General features: G+C 61.2%; 2 protein-coding genes across 2 annotated transcripts in view; one reads left to right on the forward strand and one right to left on the reverse strand.

Moving 5' to 3' along the window:
• The window catches only part of NPHP4 (nephrocystin 4), an 80,693-nt gene extending 67,088 nt beyond the window's left edge, over positions 1-13,605 (reverse strand). Inside the window, exons 1-5 of the mRNA XM_090268496.1 lie at positions 13,056-13,605; positions 12,673-12,844; positions 9,033-9,185; positions 1,851-2,023; positions 1,271-1,335 (exon numbers count right to left, since the gene is read on the reverse strand). Of these exons, the coding sequence (XP_090124622.1) occupies positions 1,271-1,335; positions 1,851-2,023; positions 9,033-9,185; positions 12,673-12,807 (526 nt within the window). The 5' untranslated portion in view covers positions 12,808-12,844; positions 13,056-13,605. The remainder of the gene's footprint in view (positions 1-1,270; positions 1,336-1,850; positions 2,024-9,032; positions 9,186-12,672; positions 12,845-13,055) is intronic.
• Positions 13,606-18,194: 4,589 nt separating this feature from the next.
• The window catches only part of KCNAB2 (potassium voltage-gated channel subfamily A regulatory beta subunit 2), a 70,540-nt gene continuing 68,940 nt past the window's right edge, over positions 18,195-19,794 (forward strand). Inside the window, exon 1 of the mRNA XM_090268497.1 lies at positions 18,195-18,334. The gene's annotated coding sequence lies outside the window, so the exon portion shown is untranslated. The remainder of the gene's footprint in view (positions 18,335-19,794) is intronic.

Raw genomic sequence — 19,794 nt, forward strand, 5'->3', positions numbered from 1 at the left:
GCACTGGGGACAGGGCCTCCGAGACACAGCCCTGCTCTCAAGCACGGCCCATCCTTCTAGGGTGAGGGCTAAGACTCAGCCCATCGACCTCCGAAGCACATGGAGAACAGGATCCAAAGCCCAAGAAAGGCTCCGATGAGGCGCTGGAAAGAGGGAGGGGGGAGAGGTCCCGGAGGAAGCGAGGGCCGGAGCTCAGCCCCAGCATGCCGGGAAGCGGAGGGGACAGTCCTGCCCGCAGGACCTGGCGCAGGTGAAGGAAGTGGCCTCAGGCTGGCCCTGTCTATACTTCTCTGTACTTTCTGAATTCTGAACCATGCGAATGTATTTCCCATTCAAGAAAACACCGTAAATTTCTGGAAATGACCACCGAGGAGATGCACTCGGGGCCCCATGGCTGGTCCTCCCCAGGCTTCCCAGCACAGATATTCCAACAGCGTCCACAACCACGGACATGACGCCAATGTGGCGTGTACGTCCTGATTCGAGAGACACTCCAGGGGAGAAAATGCTGGCACAAAAGTTAAACTCAATTGAGAAATAACCTAAAAGCCAATCTTCATCAACGTAGTTCAGTTTCTGATTGACTTCCAAATTCAGCAGGAAGAGGAGGGGATGGGGTTGGTCTGAGCCTTTCCCACAGGCTCCGTGGCAGACAAAGTTCCTGTCACGGAACCCAGGCGGCGTCTCGAAGAGACAGTCACGCTCCCAAACAGACCCACCGACACCCCTGACCTGGCCACCCTCCCAGCACAGCGGGCACAGGCCTCACCCAGCCTCCAAAATGGCCAGCGACCGCTTCCACAGACTGTCCCCCAGCCCCCCGCCCCCTGTGCTCCTGTCCCCCTGCCCCCCATGCCCTCCTGCCCCCGCCCCTCCCCCACATGGCTCAGCCACTGGGTCTCCTGAAGACGGGAGCTGTCCCTACACGGGGCTCTGGTCAGGCGCGGCTGAGGGCCTTGCCGTGCTGGAGAAAACCAAGCGTCTCACAGCCAGTGGCCGTGATAGACAGTAACTACCCCATCTGGGGGGCAAAGCCGTTACCCTGAGGCAAGGAGGCCCCCAGCCCTCCCACCGGGCAGCTCCCACGAGGCCACACCAGCCCCGTGGCCTCCCTCCCAGAGTGACGCCCTCCGGTCAGGCCGGTCCCCGAGTCACGCCAAAGGCCCGAGCCTGTGATGCACTTCGCCAACGGCCTCCACTGAGGACGCTCAGGACGGACTCGAGGGGACCGCGCTGGGGAGTCAGAGGACGGCCGGGCCCGGTCTCTTACGCTCCACGGGGTCCTGCAGCAGCGGGTGCAGCAGGGCTCTGGGGGTGCCATGGTACAGCCTCAACCTGCAAAACGAGACCCGCGGGCGCGTCAGCACGGGCCTCCGCTGGGGCGGCTCCCGGCGCCAGCTGCTCTTCTCGGAAGGAGAGCGTGGGGGCCCCACAGCGCTCCAGGGCCCCAGCCCTGCAGCACACAGGCCCCGGGGAAGCACCAGCCCCCACGCGCGCCCACGCTCAGCACTGTCCAGACGCAGCCCGAGGCCCTGGCTCCCAGGAAGCAACACCAGGGAAGCCGGGAAGGACTGAGCTGCCCCAGGAAAGACAGTGACTTAGGGACTCAGCCCCCACAGCAGGGCCTGTCAGGCCCAAAACGTCTGGGGTGCCAAGCTGAGGGGTCCGACCCAGGGGACACTGTGACGTCCAAGGGGCTGAGGTGGTGACAAAGCAGAACCACCCGGCACGCTGTTGGGGACACACAACACACGCTGACAAGCGTAAAGCTTTCCAGCGCGGCCAGCGACCCGCAGGTCGCCAACACGGACCCCCAGGAAGCCGGAGGGCAGCGCGCACGGGGCAGGCACCGTTTGTCCTGGGAGGCGGACGTGGGCGACTCCAGCTTGTTGCTGAAGATCCGCAGCATCCCGAACCCGCAGGACAGGGCGTGGAGGGTCCCATCCCGTCTCCTGCCTTCGGCGACCACTTCCACCACCGCCACGATGTGCGGGTGCTTCAAGGACGTGTGGAAGTACAAGGGCTGCAACACAGAAGCCAGGGGACCAGTGAGGGGCTGCACACCCCGCCCGCAGAGCCGCACTCCCATCACCCCTGCGCCATCGCCGCATGACCGCCACGCATGGCGTGTGGAGCACCACATCCCTTCCAAGGTGCCAGAGGGGACAGCAGGCACAATAAAGGGGCTCCCGGGGGTCACAGTCTCTCACCCCCGAGTACCTCCCACCCAGGACGTCAGGCCATTCATTTTTGCTCTGGGAACTTCCCATCCACAAAAAAATGCCCACAGGTGTCGGGCGCTGCAGAAAAGAGTGACCGGCGGGTGGGGGGTGCCCCGCTCCCCACCCCCAGCAGGACCCCAGTGACATCAGAAGACAGGACAAGGTCCCCACAAACGCCCATCCTGAGCCATTTCAGGTCACAGTCGCCGCACAAGACGCCGGGCGCAGCCTGCCAACATCAACCCCAAGCCCTGTCGGACGTGGGACTGCTGTGAGCTGCCTCTGAACCCATGTCGTTTAACTGAGCAGGGTCCTTAGCTTTCCTGAGGTGCTGCATCATTATCCCCAGGTCAGAAACCAACTAATGCCTTTTTACGACAAAAACCGCCCTGAGATCGTTTTCTTACCAGATTGTTTGGGACCTACACCAAGTGGATGATATTCAATCTGCCTCTCAAAGCTCCCACATGAAGCCACTCTGTTACCGACCATGACCCACAGCACAGGGCAGGCGAGGACGCGGGCGAGTCCGAGCGCCGCCTCGCTCCGTCGGGCGTGAACCCCCCCAGCAGCTGCTTCCCTCCCAGTTCACGATACCCACCGCCGCTGCTCCTATTTAAAGCCCACAAGCGCCACAGACACAGAAGATGAGGTGGAGGTCTGCGACCGGACAGGGGACAAGGCTCACAGGACCCGGGCGGTGGCTGTGGACTCAGTGCAACCCGGCACCCAGCGGCATGCGTGCAAAGACCGCCCCCCGCCCCCAGGCAGAAGGAGGCGAGGGGGCCCCAGTGGGGCTCTGCAGGTGATTTAAACTGGGAATAATCCCCTGTTAACGCATCATTCCGACGCGGTCACCCAGAAAACACCTCCTGTAATCACAGGCTGTCGGCCCAGGATAACAGAGAGACACATTAAAACAGCAGCCATGAGGTATAAATCGTTATTCTATTATCTTTTATTGCAAAATGATGAAATAACGGCCACTCGCGGCTGACAGGCGGTTGGGCCAAGAGAGTGATGTCTCTGTGCCGGGCCTCGGGGACCGGTTTTAAAGCCCCGCGGCGCGGCCGAGCGCGGCACTCTCCCACCTTCCCGTCTGTCCTGCGCCCATTGCGGGTCCAGACACGGCTGCCCACCGGCCCTCTCAGCAGTGACACAGGCGTCTGACACGCTGAGGCGGAGCGGCAGCCATCCCGCAGCGAGAGGTCACCTTGAAGGCGCTCGGCCTGCAGGCTGCGGGCCGGCTTTCCAGGCCCATCTGTGGCTCCTGCCGGGACAGCTACTCGGAGGGAAAACAGGCAGGCAGAGCCCCCGGGGGTCTGTCTCTGGGGCTGCGCTCCAGGCGAGATGGCGGCCCCTGGAAGCTGGCGGCCTTTCCCCGCTGACCCTCCAGGCTGGGCACGGCACCGGGTGAAAGGCTTCCTAAGGACCCCGGGAACACATTGGCCCTGGGGAAGTTCCAGGCTCAAAGGCAAAGGCTGGGTTAAGCAGGCACAAAACGCAAACCCTGCTCAGGACCGACCTCCGTGGAGGTAAACGTCGCCTGGGGATGAAACCACGACGCACCCTGCCAGCTGCCCTCTCCGTCACCTGCCGATCTCCTCAGCAGCGCCCCTGGTCCCCAGGCCCCTGCCTGCCTCGCAGCACGCACACGGGCTGAGCCAGAAACCCCGGCAGCACTCGCTGAGCGAGCCCTGCAGACGGGCCCTGCAGTCTAAGGACAGCTCATTAACGCCGCTCCGCGCGCCTTGCGAGGCAAGCCCTATCCATCACTGAAATCACAGGATTAAAGGCTTGAGGCAAGCCCACGAAATTACCTCCGAGAACAGGCCCCTTAGGAGGAGTGGGGCCCCGCTCAGCCCACACCACATCTCACTCACCCACGCGGGACGAGTCTCCGCCCTGCCAGGATACACAGATAACTGTCTCAGAAACGCTCCTGTCCCGGTGCCTTCGACTCCAAATATACAGACACTGTTTTGCCTCAGGGCCAAGCTTCCACGTCCCACGCCCACAACCGAGCTGAAACTGCGCCTGTGATGACGTGCCTTCAGGAGGGGCTGTGCTGCGCCTGGGCCACCCCCAGGGACACTCAGCTCTCCCGTCCCAAGCAGAAGAGGAGGCGGATGAGGAGCCCAGGGAAGAGAGGGGCCGACCCGTGAGCCTTTGACAGAATGACCCGGGCAAGGCAAAGACTCACAGTCCTCCCTGCCGCCTCCACTCACCAGCTCCGCCTTCACGTGCAGCTCTGGCTTCCAGGACACAGCCCACTCGGGGACTGGGGGCTCCAGGGACTGGGGGCTCCAAGCACTGTGCACTCTGTGAGCAAAACCCACCTCTGGGGACGCAAAGTCCCTAATCCCGAAGTCAGAGTGTCCCCCCCAACGCTGGGTGGGGCTCTCCCTCACCCACAGCAGGCAGCACCATGCAGACAGCCCCACCCAGAGAGCCACCAGGCCCAAGGGCACCATGAACCTGGTCTAGAGCGACCGTGGCCGCAGCCTGGGCTGAAATGAGCCCACGCCCCTCATCCGCCGGGGACGTCCAGCTCCTCAGCAGCACCCGGCCCACGGCCGACGCGCCCCGAGGCTGGCTGGGTGCCCGTGTGGAGCAGCAGGTGCTCAGGCCTCACGCGCCCCTGGAGCACAGGCTGTCGTCCCTCCCGCGCAGGTGGCGGGGTCACAGTCAGGAGGCGAACCTGTGGCCTGAAGCCCCAGGAAGAGCAGCAGAGCAGGACTGCAGCCTGTGTCCGTCTGACCACACGGCCCCGCTCCGGCCCCGCTCCGGGCTCACTCACAGGCAGGTGAGCGCATCGAGCGCAGCCTGCAGGCGGCCTCCCCGGCGCCCTGGGTGGGCCCGCGCCGCGCGAGCAGACGGATCTCAGCCTCAGTGCTGCACCACACAACTGAGCCCCACCGCCGGACATGGCACGCACACTTCATGTCTCCTTCTAGAACCATCTGTCACCCCCCTTTCTGGCTTGGAGTCGCGGGAGTGGCTTCTATGAGCCTGAGAGGAAAGCAGCCGTCCTCAGAGGGACACGGAGGTCACACTGCCCTCTCTCTGCAGAGACCGCTCTCCCGGAACGAGCTGCTTTCCTGCCTGTGCGGTGACAGCACCCAGGGCAGCACAGGACAGGGACCGGCAGCGTGGGCGGCGGGAAGGCTCCCTGGAGTGTCAGCGGGTCCCCGTGACACTCCCTTCAGCCCCGCTTTTAAGGGGACATGACGTGGCTCTCGTAGACAAGCAAGAACATTTGAGTCGGGGTCCCTTGTCCCGGGTTATGGGTGGTGGGAGCCTCCCAGTCAGCTGTGTCTGAGGAGGGCAGCAGGTCTGCCTGTTACCTTAGCAACAGCCGGGCTACGGCAGGCTCGGGGAGGGTGACCCCCTGGTCGGGGTCTTGGCAGCGGTGGATTGCTGCCCAGTCGCCCTCATAACAGGAAGCAGGAAAAACGAGGCTGTCACCGAAAGGCGGAGTGTGGTGAGTTAGGGGAAGAATTTAAGGGAAAATTACGTTCGTCTCAGAAAGGAAATGTAGAAACTGCATGGTACTTTGGCCTCCCGGATTACATGTATTTTCTAGAAGACACTTTCTGAGAGCCTGCAGGACTTATGAGCCGTCGCAGCAGGATGGAGGGCAGGGGAGCCCACGGGTTGGCTGGGAGCTGAGAGGGCCTTGGGCGGCCGCGGGGCTCCCAGCTCAGGGTCAAGGCCAGGCCTCTCCTGTCCAAGCCCTGACACAGCGCCTCCTCCCAGGGCTGCCTGCGGCCAATACATGGACGACACACCCCAGCCAGCGCCCGGCAGGCTGCCTGACCAGTGCACACTTAGTTGGACAGCCACGCGGGGTCCCAGCGGGATCCCCTGCCACTGGCAGTGGCGACCTCAAGCCAGACCACCCCAAGTTGATCGGTAAAGCCAGAAACACACAGGCTATCAACAAAACCAGAAAGCGGCCTCCACCAAACTTCTGAACCCCCTCTATTTCCGCAGGGGGGCAGGCAGATGAGCAGCACCCCCACCTACGGGCGCCACCAGGGACAGTCCCCCGCCATGCAAATGCGCGCGCACGCACACACACGGTGGACGGGCCTTCTCTGTAGCCCAGTGAACTTGAACAAAATCTGCTTTTCGGGATTCTGACCGTCACGGAGAGCAAGGGCTGGGCGCGCAGGACGCCACACAGCAGGCCGGGCTCGTTCCCAGCACGCCGGTGGCCTCTGCTGCCCACGGAGGGCACAGCAGCTGGAGAGCAGCCTTCCCTCAGCCCGTCTGCAGCTGAGACTCACCTCGGACCAGAACGGCTCTGCTCACCCGCCACGCACCCCGCTGCGCTCTCCCCCTCAGCAGCCCGAGCAGAAGGGGAGGACACAGAGGGGGACCCGTCTTGCACTTCTCCACCCGCAAAGCCACCCTGTGCCAACTCAGAGCCCAGCACTGCCCCGCGACACTGGGCGGCTCTCTGCCGCACGGACACTTGGGGGCAGGAGGCCACAGGACAGTCATGCAGCCGAAGTGCGGCCGTGGAGCCGGCCACCAGGCCCACCTGCTCGCACACGTGCGTGGCCTCGTGACCTGCTGGGTTGCTCTTTAAGGAGGGGATGTGATTCCAGCCTCCAGAGGAGGGTGCTGGACAAGATGACACCAACGTGCCTGCAAGCCAAGGCCTGGCCAGCAGAGGACAGCTGTCACCCCCACCCTCATGTGTCACTGACGAGCGCTCACATTGCCGGACCCCCCTGGCCTCACTGTGCACATGAGAAAGAGACCCGAACAGCCGGCCCCAGAAGGCCTGCGACGGCCCAGGTGAGGCAGCACAGGCTGAGCCCAGGCCAGGTTACCGGCAACATCAGGGCCGCGGCCCTGCCGACAAACCGTCTCCTGTCCCCAGCGTGTGCGGGCGAGGTCCTCCCGTACTGAGACGGCCCCGAGGAGCTGCCCACGGTCGCACACAAGATTCACAGCACACACCCCTCCCAGGCACAGCTGTCCAGAGAGACCGCCACAAGGCATCTGCACAAGCTATCGGACAACCGTAATGTCAGACCCTTTCCGTCCCCTGACACACCCCTGGCCACGGCCTCATCTAGCGCGCCCGCCCTCTGGGCAGTTCCTCCAGCTCCTGCCTGTTATGTGAGGACACCCGCCAGCTGTGACCCGCCCTCCAGACAGCGCGATTCAGCACATGCCTGGCCAGCCCCCACGACTTCACGACTGGGCCAAGGCAGTCCCCAGCAGAGAAGGGGCACCTCGGGCCATGGTTAAGCACAGTGACGTCTCAAGGACAGCTAGGGTCGCCGCCACCTTTATTAGTCTCTATCACAGTAGCAGGTTTCTGTGGGCCTCACCGTGTACATAAGACAGACCAAATCGCCCTGGTTGGCATGGCACAGTGGACTGAGCGCTGGCCTGCGAACCAAAGGATCGCCGGTTCAATCCACAGTCAGGGCAGAGGCCTGGGTCGCAAGCCAGGTCCCCAGTTGGGGGCAAGTGAGAGGCAACCACACATTGGTGTTCCTCTCCCTCTCTCTCTCCCTCTCTCTAAAAAAATAAATAAAATCCATAAAAAAGAGTTAAAAAAATAAAAATAAACAAATAAAATCTTTAAAAAAAAAAAAGAAAGACCAAATCAACATGGCATGGCCCTCCCAATACCTGTGACCATCACCACACAGACCCACTGCATCCAGAAGCTCACCTCAATCCCCGGGCTCCCCCACACACACCTGCCGCCCCCCTTTCCTCTCCTATAGGCCCAGCTTAGATGTCAGCCCCTTAGAAGGGCCTTCCTGCGTCACCTTCCTCAGCGGGTCTCCTGTCCTTCTCTAAGGCAGCACACGCTGGTCACCTCCCGAGACCTCACCGCAGCCTGCCATGCCCCTGCCACCTGCCTTCGAGGGGCGCCCACAGGCCACAGTCCTACATGGTGAGCACCACACGCATCCTGTCGCCATCGGCACAACGGCTGGCAGACGGCAGGCCCCAAGCCGGGGCTGCGGGGGGGATGCAGGTGAACAAGGGCGGAGAGCACCCGTCTGCAGGGCGGCCAGAAAGCACCACACGAGCCGAGTCACGCGGTCGGCCGCGTCCACGCACCCGCCCAGTCTGGGGGCAGCGGGCACGGGTCCGAGGCCAGGCTCCGCCACCTGCTACCTGGGCAGCTCATTTTACTTCCAAGTACCAATTTGCTCATCTTAAAAGAAAGGAGCCCGCCAACTGAAGGCACAGGTGGACGCGGGACCCAGAGCCAGGGCCTGAATGGGCCGGAGGCTGCGCTATGTCCAAGCCCAGGGCTCCAGCCAGGCTGCCCGGGGCTCGGCCCCACAGTTCTCACTGCCAGGCCAGAAGGAGGCCACGTTCAGTTGTGCATGAGGCCACCGCCTGCAAGCAACCTGGCTCAGAAATAACCAGGTCAGATTACCTGGGTTTTAAAATTGCTCTAATACAGGCAGAAAGAAAGAAGGGAAGGAGGAGGGGAGGGAACACCGGAGGAAAAATGGAGAATCAAATGAGATCAATAGTTTCCTAACTTCATTCCCAGCACCGCAAGGCTCCTTGAGGGCGACAAGACCCCACGTGGGCCCCCCCGCCCCACTGCTCCAACCAGAGCAACGCACCTGCGTCTGCGTAAGACACTTGGCCTCCCCACAAGACTTCGTTTGGAAACGAGGGCCCGTCCTGAGACCAGAAATGTGACACCGTGTCTGTGGCTTGGTGGCGCTCACAGGGTCTGAGATGCACTGCCCACGTCCCCTGTCAGGGCGACCCTGCCCACCCCAGGGCCCCGAGCACCTGCTGTCCACCCACCTCATTAAAGACGATCCTGGACAGCTGCCTCAAGGGCAGCTCCACGGGCCTCACTGCGGTCTTCCACGTCCTCCCAAAGAAGTGGCGGTAGGTGACATCGAAAAGAGACACGCGAAGATGGCACCCCACCTCCGACAGCACCTCCAGCATTCCCTGGGGGACAAAGGGGACCGAAGGGTTCTCAGCGTCTCGAGCCACCCGCAGGTGCTAATGGCAACGCTGCTGAAACCAGCCGCACAGCATCCACCTCGCGTTTAGGGATCGATTTCCTTTCCAGGAACTACCTCTCTGAGCACAGACGTCCCTGGGCACGAACATTGACTTGGTCTTGCCCAGAGCCAAGGAGACACCAGAGGCTGGGGCTGCAGACACAGCTGCCCATCTGGCACCACGCAGACCCAAGAGAGAAGCCCAGGTGACATCACGTGAGACCCTGGATCGAGCCACACCTGAAGCTCAGAGGAACTACAGGTTTCTCTGTTGTGTGAGTTAATCACCTCTAGCTGAAGCTATTCTGGATGGGCTTTCTGTCACATACGACCAGACGAAGCCTTCCTGATGGAACCACAACTCTAAACCCTCGACTTGCCAGAATTGTCTCGGGATGGTGTCAGCAGAGGAAAAGCAGATCTCTGAGGACTGAGACGTCACGGCTCCCAATAGCGGCAGAACCACTGCAGTGCGGTTCTGCTTCGGTCTCCAGTCCTGCTCTGACTGGTGTATTGCTTGTCCTTTGCTGATTTCTGCTCATACGTCTACTATTCCATTCCTCTGTTTTCTTGGAGTTTCATTTGTTCTTTTTATCTGGCCTTTTAAGCAAAAAGCAGAGATGATTGACTTTATATCTTTCTTCTCAGTGAGTCATTACAGAGCTACGAGATTCCCTCAAAGGACTGCATTAGCTGCATCCCATATATCTGGATATGCTCTTCCATTACTCAGTTCATATTATGTTGTGATTTCTCTGAATATTTCTTTGACCAGTGGGTTAGTTCGCAGTGTGTTAATTTCCTATGATTTGAAGACTTTCTAGCTCTCTTATTGTTATGATTTCAAATTCAACATCATATGAGTCAGTGAACACATTCCTTATAATTTCAATCCTGAATCTACTGAGACTTATTTTCAGGGCACAGCAAAAGGTCTGTCTCGCTGAATGCTCCGCACACACTTGACAGGAACGGGTCTTCTATTTGTCGGGTGTGGTGTTTTAGAGACGACAGGAAGGTCGAGGCGGGTGATGCTGTTCCTCAGATCTTCCAAACCCTTATGACGTTTTTGGTCTATTCTATCAATGACTGAGAGAAGGGCCTTTAGCATCTCCGATTACAACGGTGATCTGAATGCAGCTCCCTTCACTTCCCCACAGTCAGGCTCCATGTGCTTGGAAGCTCTTGTTGGTGCTGTGCCCGTGAGTGACCAGGAAGGCGGGCTCCCGGGCTGGCCCGTGGCTGGGCGCTGTGCACTTAGATTTCAGGACGGTTCCCCCCACTGTAACTGGTCAGCGTGGCTCACTGCGGGCAGAGACGGGCTTACGCTGCACCCCTGCTTTTCTCTAGGAGTCCAGAATTTTGGGAGACACTGGGCAGACACACAGGTGCCTAGGTAACTAGCCCAAAAATCACCGAGGTTTTTTTAGAGACCCTGAGCATGGAGTCTCTCCGGAGCATCCCTGGTTGGCAACATCTCACGTGTATCATCACAACTCATTGCTGGGGGATCAAGCGTACCCGTGGGACCCCACTGGCCAAGGACCCTCGAAGCTTGCGCCCCCAAACCCCCAGGTTCCCCCCAATGCCGTTGCCTTGGCTGATCTTGCTTTGGGTCCTTCCACTGTGGGAAGTCTTTCCTGTGAAGACAACAACATGCTAAGTCACGTCGGGCTCCACCGGTGAATCGCCCAGCCTGGGGGTGGTGCCGGACACATTGAGGGCGCCACGCTGGCCGGGCCGCCGTCATCCTTAGGAAATGTCTCTCGAGCTCCAAAAACGTCGTTCCCCTTGAAATCTACACTGTCTGGTATTAGGACAGCCAGAGCGTCCACATGCCCAGCGTTTACACAGCCTGCCTTTTTTCCAGCCTTTCACTCCCTGCACACAGTCTCTAGGTGTGAAGTGTGCTTTTTTTATAGACAACCTGTACATGGGTCTTACATGGAAATTTTCACATGATCCATATGACTTTGGATCAAAAATCCCACTGGTAGGAATTATTCCACAGAAATATGTGTACAAGTGAACGAAGTTATTTACTGCCACGGTGTCTGCAAACGCACACCCCTGGGAAGAGCCTGCATGCGCACCAGCACGGGCCTGGGTACACAAGTGATGGTTCACACGCCCGAAAAAATCCATGCGAGCTTAAGAAAGAATAAGAGAGTCTGCATGCAATGACATGAACAATCTGTAAGACTTGTAGTTAAGAATATGGTCTTCCAAGCAAGGAAATGCAGGTCTATTTATTGGCTGCATTTGCTCAGAGCTTCTGGAAAGTTGTACAAATAACAGGGAACACTGGCTGTATCTAGTATGGGACACAGTGCCCCGGGGACTCTGGGATGACACACTTGCCTGTGTACCTTTGGAAATTTGAACTATGGGGATTATCTTTTCAAAAATAAGTAAAAGGAAATGGGAAAACAAATAAAACCCCCCTGTATAGCCCCTAGGGACAAGGAGGCTGCTGTCCACGATCTAGTGAGCCCTGGCAGGCGGGGCCGCGGGGGCCAGTCCTCACAGTGGGGCACCAGCTGGCCGGCCAGGGCCGTGTCACCTGGGCACCAGCTTCACGCTCCCGGCTTCTGTCTCCTCCTCTGGGAAACGGGGTGTTGGTGGCACCTACCTCCCAGCATCATTGCGAGGATGAAGTGAGTTAGAACGAGTCAGGTGCCGGAAGGTGACACTGTAAAAGCAGAAGCAGCCACAGGACCTAACACAGGGGCCAGCGCACGGCCAGGGCTCAGCCAGAGCGGAGGGGCTGAGTCAGGAGGACCGAGTGATTTAACCACAGCGCGCTGCTCATGGACCCAGCTCTCTGACAAGTCTGAGGGCCTGGAGAACTGCTCTACTAGCGTTAAAGCAGGACAGTCTCCACAGCCCAGCCCCCAGGCAGGCAAGTCCCCACGGGCAGGCCCGGACCCTTCCTGTGCGTCCCGTCCCCATGGGCCTCCCAGGACAACCCAACCTGTGGGGTCCTGGGGGCGGTCAGGTTCCCTGCGGCTGGAGGCACCGGTGGACGCACGGCCCAGAGCCAGGGCCGTGGGCAGAGGGCAGTGGCACGTCCAGGCCCAGGCTCTGCCCCACGGCTCTCACTGCCGGGCCGGAAGGAGGTCGTGCTGAGCTGTGCACAAGGCCTCCTCCTGCAGACTACTTGGCTCAGAAACAACCCAGGAAATCAGATTACCTGGGTTTTAAAATTTCTCCAATGTGGGCAGAAAGAAACCTTTACCCAGTGTCCAAAGTGCTGACAGAGTGCTGAATCACGCCTTCTCTTTGCTGACGGGCCACTTGGCCTCTGAGCGCTGCCAAGGGCCGAGGTAATGGGTACAGGGAGGAGACGCCAACACAGAAGTGGCGATCAATAGCCCCCCGCGGAGAGCAAGAACAATGCGTGTCTGACAACCCACAGCAAGTCCCCTTACCTGCTTAGCGAGCGGCCCATCGAGCCACTTCAGGACACATTGAAACCCTGTCGCCTCCTTCAGGGGCTGGCGGAGCCTCTGTGGGTGGGGAGGGACCCGCACGTTCTGGTCAAAGATCTGGTGCCAGTCGTGCATTCTGGGGCCTGGGGGCCACGCGGGCCTCGCGGATCACCTGCACCAGCGGCGTTCAAATAAAGGAAAAAGTTGTAAGGACCACAGTGCTGAGAGCCACTCCCAAAGTTTCCTACCTCCCACTGAACCCCAGAGGACCCAGCATCCCCGAAACCCGCACCCCACACCCCAGCGTCGTAGGCTGGCACCACACCACCCTGCCCTGGCAAGCGTGCCCTTCTCGCGCGTGAGCCCGGCAGAGCCCGACTCACCGGGCCTCAGTGGCCGGTTCAGGGACTGCCACCCGCAGGGCTGCTCTGCACACGGTGGAGGTGGCAGCGCACACGGGCAGCGGGCCTGGGGGCCAGTGCGGGCACGTTCCCAGCAGGCAGAGCAGAAACCACAGCCAGGGCAGGTGGGCCCGGGCGTCGGGGGGGCCAGTCAGCTACGGGAAACGCCGCCTGCTGCTGAAGCCGCCCGGGGACCGGCTTTGAGGGGTACAGGCTTCTAGGAGACCCAGCTCACACGGGACGGTTCTTGCCTCCCAGCCAGACGGGGCTCTAAACCTTCTCGGGATTCTGTTCAGCTGACACAGAACCTAAAGATCTCAGCTTCGCCAAGTGGCCGCATTCTGTACACTACGTGACGAGCAAGGAGGAAAGGCAGCGAGTCGGGCTCCTCAGCCAGCAGTTCTGTAAACGTGGTCCCCGAGCCCCTGAGGTTCCCCAGGCTAGTCAAGGGCTCTGCAAAGTCAAAGCTATTTTCATAACATCCAGGTGACACTTGCCTTTTTCCCTGGGCTGACATCTGCACGACAGAGAGCCAGGCGAGGGTGGGCGGTGGCGGGCCTCAGCACGCCCCGAGGCCAGGGGACCCGCCCTGCCAGCCGGCCTGTCCCTCAGCAGTCACAGCAAAAAGCCATCAGCTTCACGTAAAGATGTCCTTGGGGCAACTGTGAAAAGTACACATTTTACTTCATCTCGACCCTGAGCGTGTACACTTTTACTATTCTGTGATGAAGTGGGAAATACAAACAGGACAACCTGCTGGGACACGAAGACAGGAGCCCCTCCGGCCGGGTCAGCCCCACTGCGAGGATCGGGGGTGCGGGCGGAACCGGCTGCCTCGTTCATACGGCAACGACACTTCTGCTAAGAAAAAAAAAAAAAAAAAAAAACGCTGAGAAACAAAACACGCTTATTCAGACTTGTACTTGTACTTGGCAGGTATCTCTCCAACGTGAACAAATGAGCCTGTCACTTCAGGGAAGACTTGGAATCAAAACCAGTTGCAGGCAACAATTAGCAGCGCGGAAGGCTGCCTCCCCCACCGCGAGCCTGGCAGCAGCGCGCTCCGGAGACTTCTCTGATGAGAGGACGGGGAGTGCCGGCAGCGAAAGGGATCTTTTGAAATTCTGTGATTGAATGTGTCAATATTTGGGAGATCTGCGTAACTCAGAACCTGTATTTTCCAAGGGAACAAGACGTAATGACAGACACTCCCACAGGAGGAATAGATCCATCAGAAACACAAGAGAGACCAAAAGGCTTTCATGTAACGGAGGATGAGAGGTTCAGCTCAGCCCTGCACTGTTCTCCCTTGGAGATGTGGTTACTGCTGAGGAACCGAGGGTGGGGAGAGTATCCCAGATTAGCCAAGTGTGCCTCACACAGTCAGAAGGGTCTTTACAAGGGAGGCAGGGGGGCTCAGAGCAAAGACCAGGGGACAAAGACAGCAGGGAGAGATGTGGCCACGGACCAAGGAGTGCAGGCACCTCCAGCAGCTGGAATAGACCAGGAAACGGATTCGGCCCTCGGGCCTCCAGAAGGAATCTGCCCTGCCCACACCTAGACTCTCGCCCAGTGAGGCAGGTTCCTGACTTCTGGCCTCCAGAACTGGAAGACAGTAAGTTTGTGCTGCTTTAAGCAGCCTGCTTTGTGGTGACTTGTTACAGAAGCCACGGAACTCACATAAGTGTCCAGAACCTATGAGCAGAAGAGGCCTGACAGAGAGACAGCCGCCCAGAAGGGCTTCCAGGAGGCCCCAGGGTCCAGCCCGAAGCCCGCATGGCCCTGCGCTTCCCCTGGTCACGGCCCTGGCCACCTGCCCTGTACTCATCTGCTCACCGGCCAACTGCTTACGGAGGGAGCCCGCACTCCTGAGTCCTTGTACCCGGCTCACCGTCGGAACTCCATAAATATTCACAAGAGCAAGTGGAAGTTTCCATGAAGTTGACTTCCAAGCATACTTTTTTTCAGAGAAATGTTGTTTCCCATTGACTCTTCTTATAAAACTGGGATGTTTACTCATACAAAACGAGCGTCCGAACAGACAGAGGGGCGTTTGCCCAGAAAAGTCCTCCTGGCCTCAGAGCCCTGGCAGGGCGTGCACCATGAGAACCTTCTGGAAGGAGCTGTGCAGACTCGCCCGCCCAGGTTTCCTTCCCCAGGCCAGGACTGCACCCCCTTTGAGGTGGCTCACCGGCCCAGTCCCTGACCCTGCACCTCCTTCCCCCTCCCTGCGCAGCTGTGGGGCCTCGTCCACCCCTACAGCGGGCACACGGGACCGCCCCCAGCTGCACCAGCAGGACACGTACCGGGAACGAGGAACAGTCACCCAAATCAAAACACTGAGCTGGGCAGGGAAGACGGGCGATGGAGGGAGAGGTGGCACCTGAGACACAGGCTCCTGGAGGGGGAGCCCAGGCAGCTCCAGGGGCTGTGACACCCAGACTCCTCCTTCCTCCCGACCCCACACAAGAGCTGCCCCCTGGACCGCCCCCCTCTCCACCCCCGCCCTGCCCGGCTTCAGTCCCTCCCGGACATCACACCCTCGCGCTCTCGCCACACAGACACAGAAACAGATGCGCATGCGCGCACACACACACACACACACACACACACACACACACACACCGGGGTAATTCCTCGTTGTCCTTCAGGAGCGAGATCAAACGCTCTCCTCGGGGTGAGCGCCCCACCCCCAGCAGCGCCACGGCCCCCACGTGGGATCCTGTAACGGGGGCCAGCGCTGGCGCAGTCACTGCTGCCCCGCAGGGCTGAGCCCCGTGAGGTCAGCACGAGGCCCTCAGTGAAGGTCCTGTATGATGACGTAACCCCCACACTATGCGTGGAGGAACTAAGAATGCTGTGGAGGAAGGGCAGGGGCCCTTGGGGGCTCGATGAGCAACTCTGAGAAAACAGGAGGGCTCCACGCTTTTCCCAGAAAGGGGTGCAGTGGGCTGGGGGTCACGAAGAACACGTGCCTGCTCCTGTCGAGCCCAGTTAGGGGCCAGGCCCTCGCAGACACTCCCGTGTTTACTATCCCAACAGTGCTGCAAGGGAAGCGCAGTCACCCTCCCCGCCTCACCGTGAGGAAGGTGAGACTCACAGGTGCAGCAGCCACTCCAAAGCCACATAGCCAGCAGGGACGGACCGCAAAGCCACCACCATCACCCTGCCTGCCCCTGGTGTCCCACCGAGGCCAGGAGAGGCAAAGGGACAGAGGCCCCAGAGGGTGGAGTGAGAGCACTGGCCGGGGGACGGGGCTGATCCTCGCTGCCCCTCCGACTTCCCCCTGCACAAGGAGGGGGCTGTGAAGCCGCCGGGAGGTCTCTGCCCCTGCAGACCTGTGGCCACACCTGTCCTGCTCCAGCTCACACACGGGGAAGGAGATCAAGGCCCTGACTTCAAGAAGCTAGAGATCCAGTGGGTCAGAAAGACCAGGGGCGAGTGAACAGCGCAGGGAGGACCAGCCTAACCCGGCCTGCTTTCTAACGGGCTGAGAGCGAGAGGGAGAGCGAAGAGGGAGCCCAGGGGCTGAAGAGGTAAGCTGGGCCGAAGCCCAGGGCAGGGGAGGGGCAGAGCCATGAGGACCTGCCCAGGCCCGGGGCCGCTTCCTGGCCAGAAATGAACAAGATCTTGAATAACTGAGACCCAAAGCCTTTGGGGGACTTTTCGGCAGAGCAAATAGAGAGCTAACGAAGCATTGCCTGGAATTCCTTCGTTCGAGAAATACCCTTTGAGTCCCTACCAGGTGCCCGGCCCTGGAGACACCGCGCTGACCACAGAAGACGCGCGCCCTGCCCTCCTGGCATCACCTGGAGGGAGGAAGACAGAATACAAGCGAGCAGGGACGGAGGCGGGATTGCGGCCGATGGAAATGCCGGAGAGACGCGGAGCCCTGGGTGAGAACCGGCCGGAGGTGTGCAGTCACGTCCCGTCTTCCTCTTCTGACTCTGCACGCGCGGCGGGGCTTCTTTCCCACCCTTTGGCCTCGGCACGCCACGGCGGCCCAGGGAGGAGCGCTGGGTGCGAGAGCGCGGCCGCCCACGGGCGCGCAGGACGGAGACGTGCGCACGCGGGGCCTCTGGGTCTGAAGGGCGGGCGGGCAGGAGAGCGAGCAGTCGGGCTACAGAAAGGGGCCAGGGGGTCAGCTCGGAGCCGGTCAGGGGGCCAGCGGGCCGCCGGCCAGTACAGGCGCGCAGGCCGCGGGCGCCCCCCGCGACGGCCAGGGCGTCTGGGGATCTCCATGGGCGGCGGTGCCCACAGAGGACAGGCACCCACAGGGAGGGCGCCCAGCGGGGGTCCCCCACGGGGCTCCGGCAGGGGAAGGCCGCTGGGGACGCCAAGTCGGGGAAGACCGACACCAGTCTCAGCAGAGGCCAGGCAGTGAGCACCGCGCTGGCCTGAAGCCGAGGGGCGACAGAGGGGCGCGGGGTCAAGGGGCAGAAGACAGAGGTTGAGCCCTAAGGAGCCCCGGACGCCCAAGGCCCCAACAACCGGGCAGAACCAAGTGTCAGGCAGAGGGGGTGACATGGAACTCTCGGGGTGCAGCCCTGCGCCCCGCCCGGCCGCCGTGGCCCGCAGGCGCCAGATCCCCGCGGAGAGACGTACGGAGCACCTCCACGACCCCCGGCCCGAGAACCCGGCCCGACAAGTGGCCCCGGAGGCCCGTGGCCTTGTCCAGCCTTCCCCGCAGCTCCAGCCAACATGGTTCCGCCCACCGCGGGCCGCGTTACCTAGGAGACCGGCCCGCCGCGCCCGCGCTCATCCAGGCGCGACGAGGCCTACCTTCTCGCGGAAGGGACCCACGACGGACCCAGGGACCGCGGCCGGCCGCTGCCCACCAGAGCCGCAGGCGCTGCGAGCCGAGGGCCGGCAAAGGGACGCCCCGGCCTCTGCCACCGCGAGCGGAGCCTCGCAAGACGGCGCGCCCGCGCTCCGGCCGAGAACCCGCCCCGCGTCAACGCCGTCGGCCAATCAGAGCCCAAGTGGTACCGCTTTGCTCTGCCAGCGTCAGCCAATCGGCACCGCGGCGGGCCCGTCACGATTTGCATGCCCGGCGACCCTTCAGCCAATGGGAACGTGACTGGCGTGAATGACAGCTAATGATGAGCTGTCAGAGGCGTGGCGTCGGCTGTCCCACGAGGTGAAGATGCTGCGGGCGGAACCTGGCGGAGAGAGCGGGATTCGGGGGCGCTAAAGTCGCACGGGCAGGGCGGGAAGGAAGATCCGGAGCGGTGCCCAGGATCCGGAGCTGGAGCCCCCAGGTGAGTGCGGCGGGACACCCCGCGGGCCGCGCTACCCACGGCCGTGCCCCGGGAGAGCGGCGGCGGGCACCCGCGAGGCCCAGGGTAGATCTCCACCGCCTCTTCCCAGCGCGTCCTCGCGCCGCCGCGGTCCTCACCTCCTCTCCAGCCGGCTGGCTCACCCCCTCTATCATCACCTCTCTTCCCCGTCATCTCCCTTCTCCCACCCCGTCCTCCCTGGTCTGCCCTGTCTGCCATCTCTCCCGACCTTTCAGCGACCCCTGCCCCAAACTTCATCCCTCCCCTCGTCCTGGTGTCCCTGCGCCCCATCTCAGCCTCCTCCGCTTCCCGCAGCCTCGCCTCGCCCTGCCCCCATCCCGCCTCCCGGCCTCTGCGCAACCCCATCGGAGCGCTCCAGGTGCAAGTCCTCCCCATCCCTCCAACCCTTTTGCTCCTGAAGGTTCGCCCTGCCGCTCGCTCCTCGTCCCTATCCCCATCCTCCCACCCACTCTGCTCCCAGTCTCTCCCGTGGGTGCTCTCTCCACCTTGCCCCACTCCCCGGGACCGTGGCGCTCCCTTCCTGCACCCCCCACGTCTCCCTGCGCTCCTTCCGCATCTCCAGGTTCTCTTCCCACCGCCTTACCTGCTGCTGCTCCGGAAGGACGCAGAGACCCAGCGCCTGCACCGCTGCCTGCGGCAGTAGCAGAAGCTGTGTACCTGCCCACCTTCCCACCCCTCCCTCCCTGACACCCCAGCACCGCTCCTGCCATTTGTCCTGGAGGCTCTTGTTGGGGCTACACTTTGCCTAGAGCATCCTGGTTAAGGCGGAGTGGGGGCGTCTCCAGGTGGGAAGCCCCTTAGTACCCTTTCCTGCCTTCCTCCCTGGCCACCATCTCCCTCCCCGCCCCCCCTTTTCCTGCTTAGCCTCACTTTGTGATTCAGCATTTTTGGGGTTGGTAACTTTCTTTGCTTCCTGGCATGGTAGGGACCAGGCTGTGGGGCTGAAGACGGGAGGTTAGCAGGGCCACCTAGGAAAACAGACCTGAGCTGCCTGGGTGGAGAGCAGGGACCTGCTAGTGAGGGCTGTCTCTGCCTCTCTTTCATTTGTTGCCCGGTGCTGAACCACATCCAGGGGGAGATGACATAAGTAATAGCTCGTGGGGAAATGGGCTATTAGCATTTATGGAAATTAATACATCCACATCCTGGGATCAGGAACACCACGTTCAGGCCCCAGCTGTCCCACTGTCTGTTTCAGGACTTCTTCTTTCTCTGCATCTTCTCCCCCTCAAAAACACCAGACCCCCACCAATGCCAAGAGCAAGCTCCTGCTCAGCTAGGGAAGCCGCATTGAGGCCTCATGTTGCAGTGTTTGGGGACCCGCGTGTGGGGAGTCCCATCTGCTCTCCTTATTGTCGCTTGGCAAACACATCCACTTGCAGAAGAGCCCAGGCTACTATCAGCTCCTAGGCTCCTGCCCC

The sequence above is a fragment of the Furipterus horrens genome, unplaced genomic scaffold (genome assembly GCF_987537825.1).
Source record: "Furipterus horrens unplaced genomic scaffold, mFurHor1.1.pri manual_scaffold_3, whole genome shotgun sequence".
Classification (NCBI taxonomy): Eukaryota; Metazoa; Chordata; class Mammalia; order Chiroptera; family Furipteridae; genus Furipterus; species Furipterus horrens.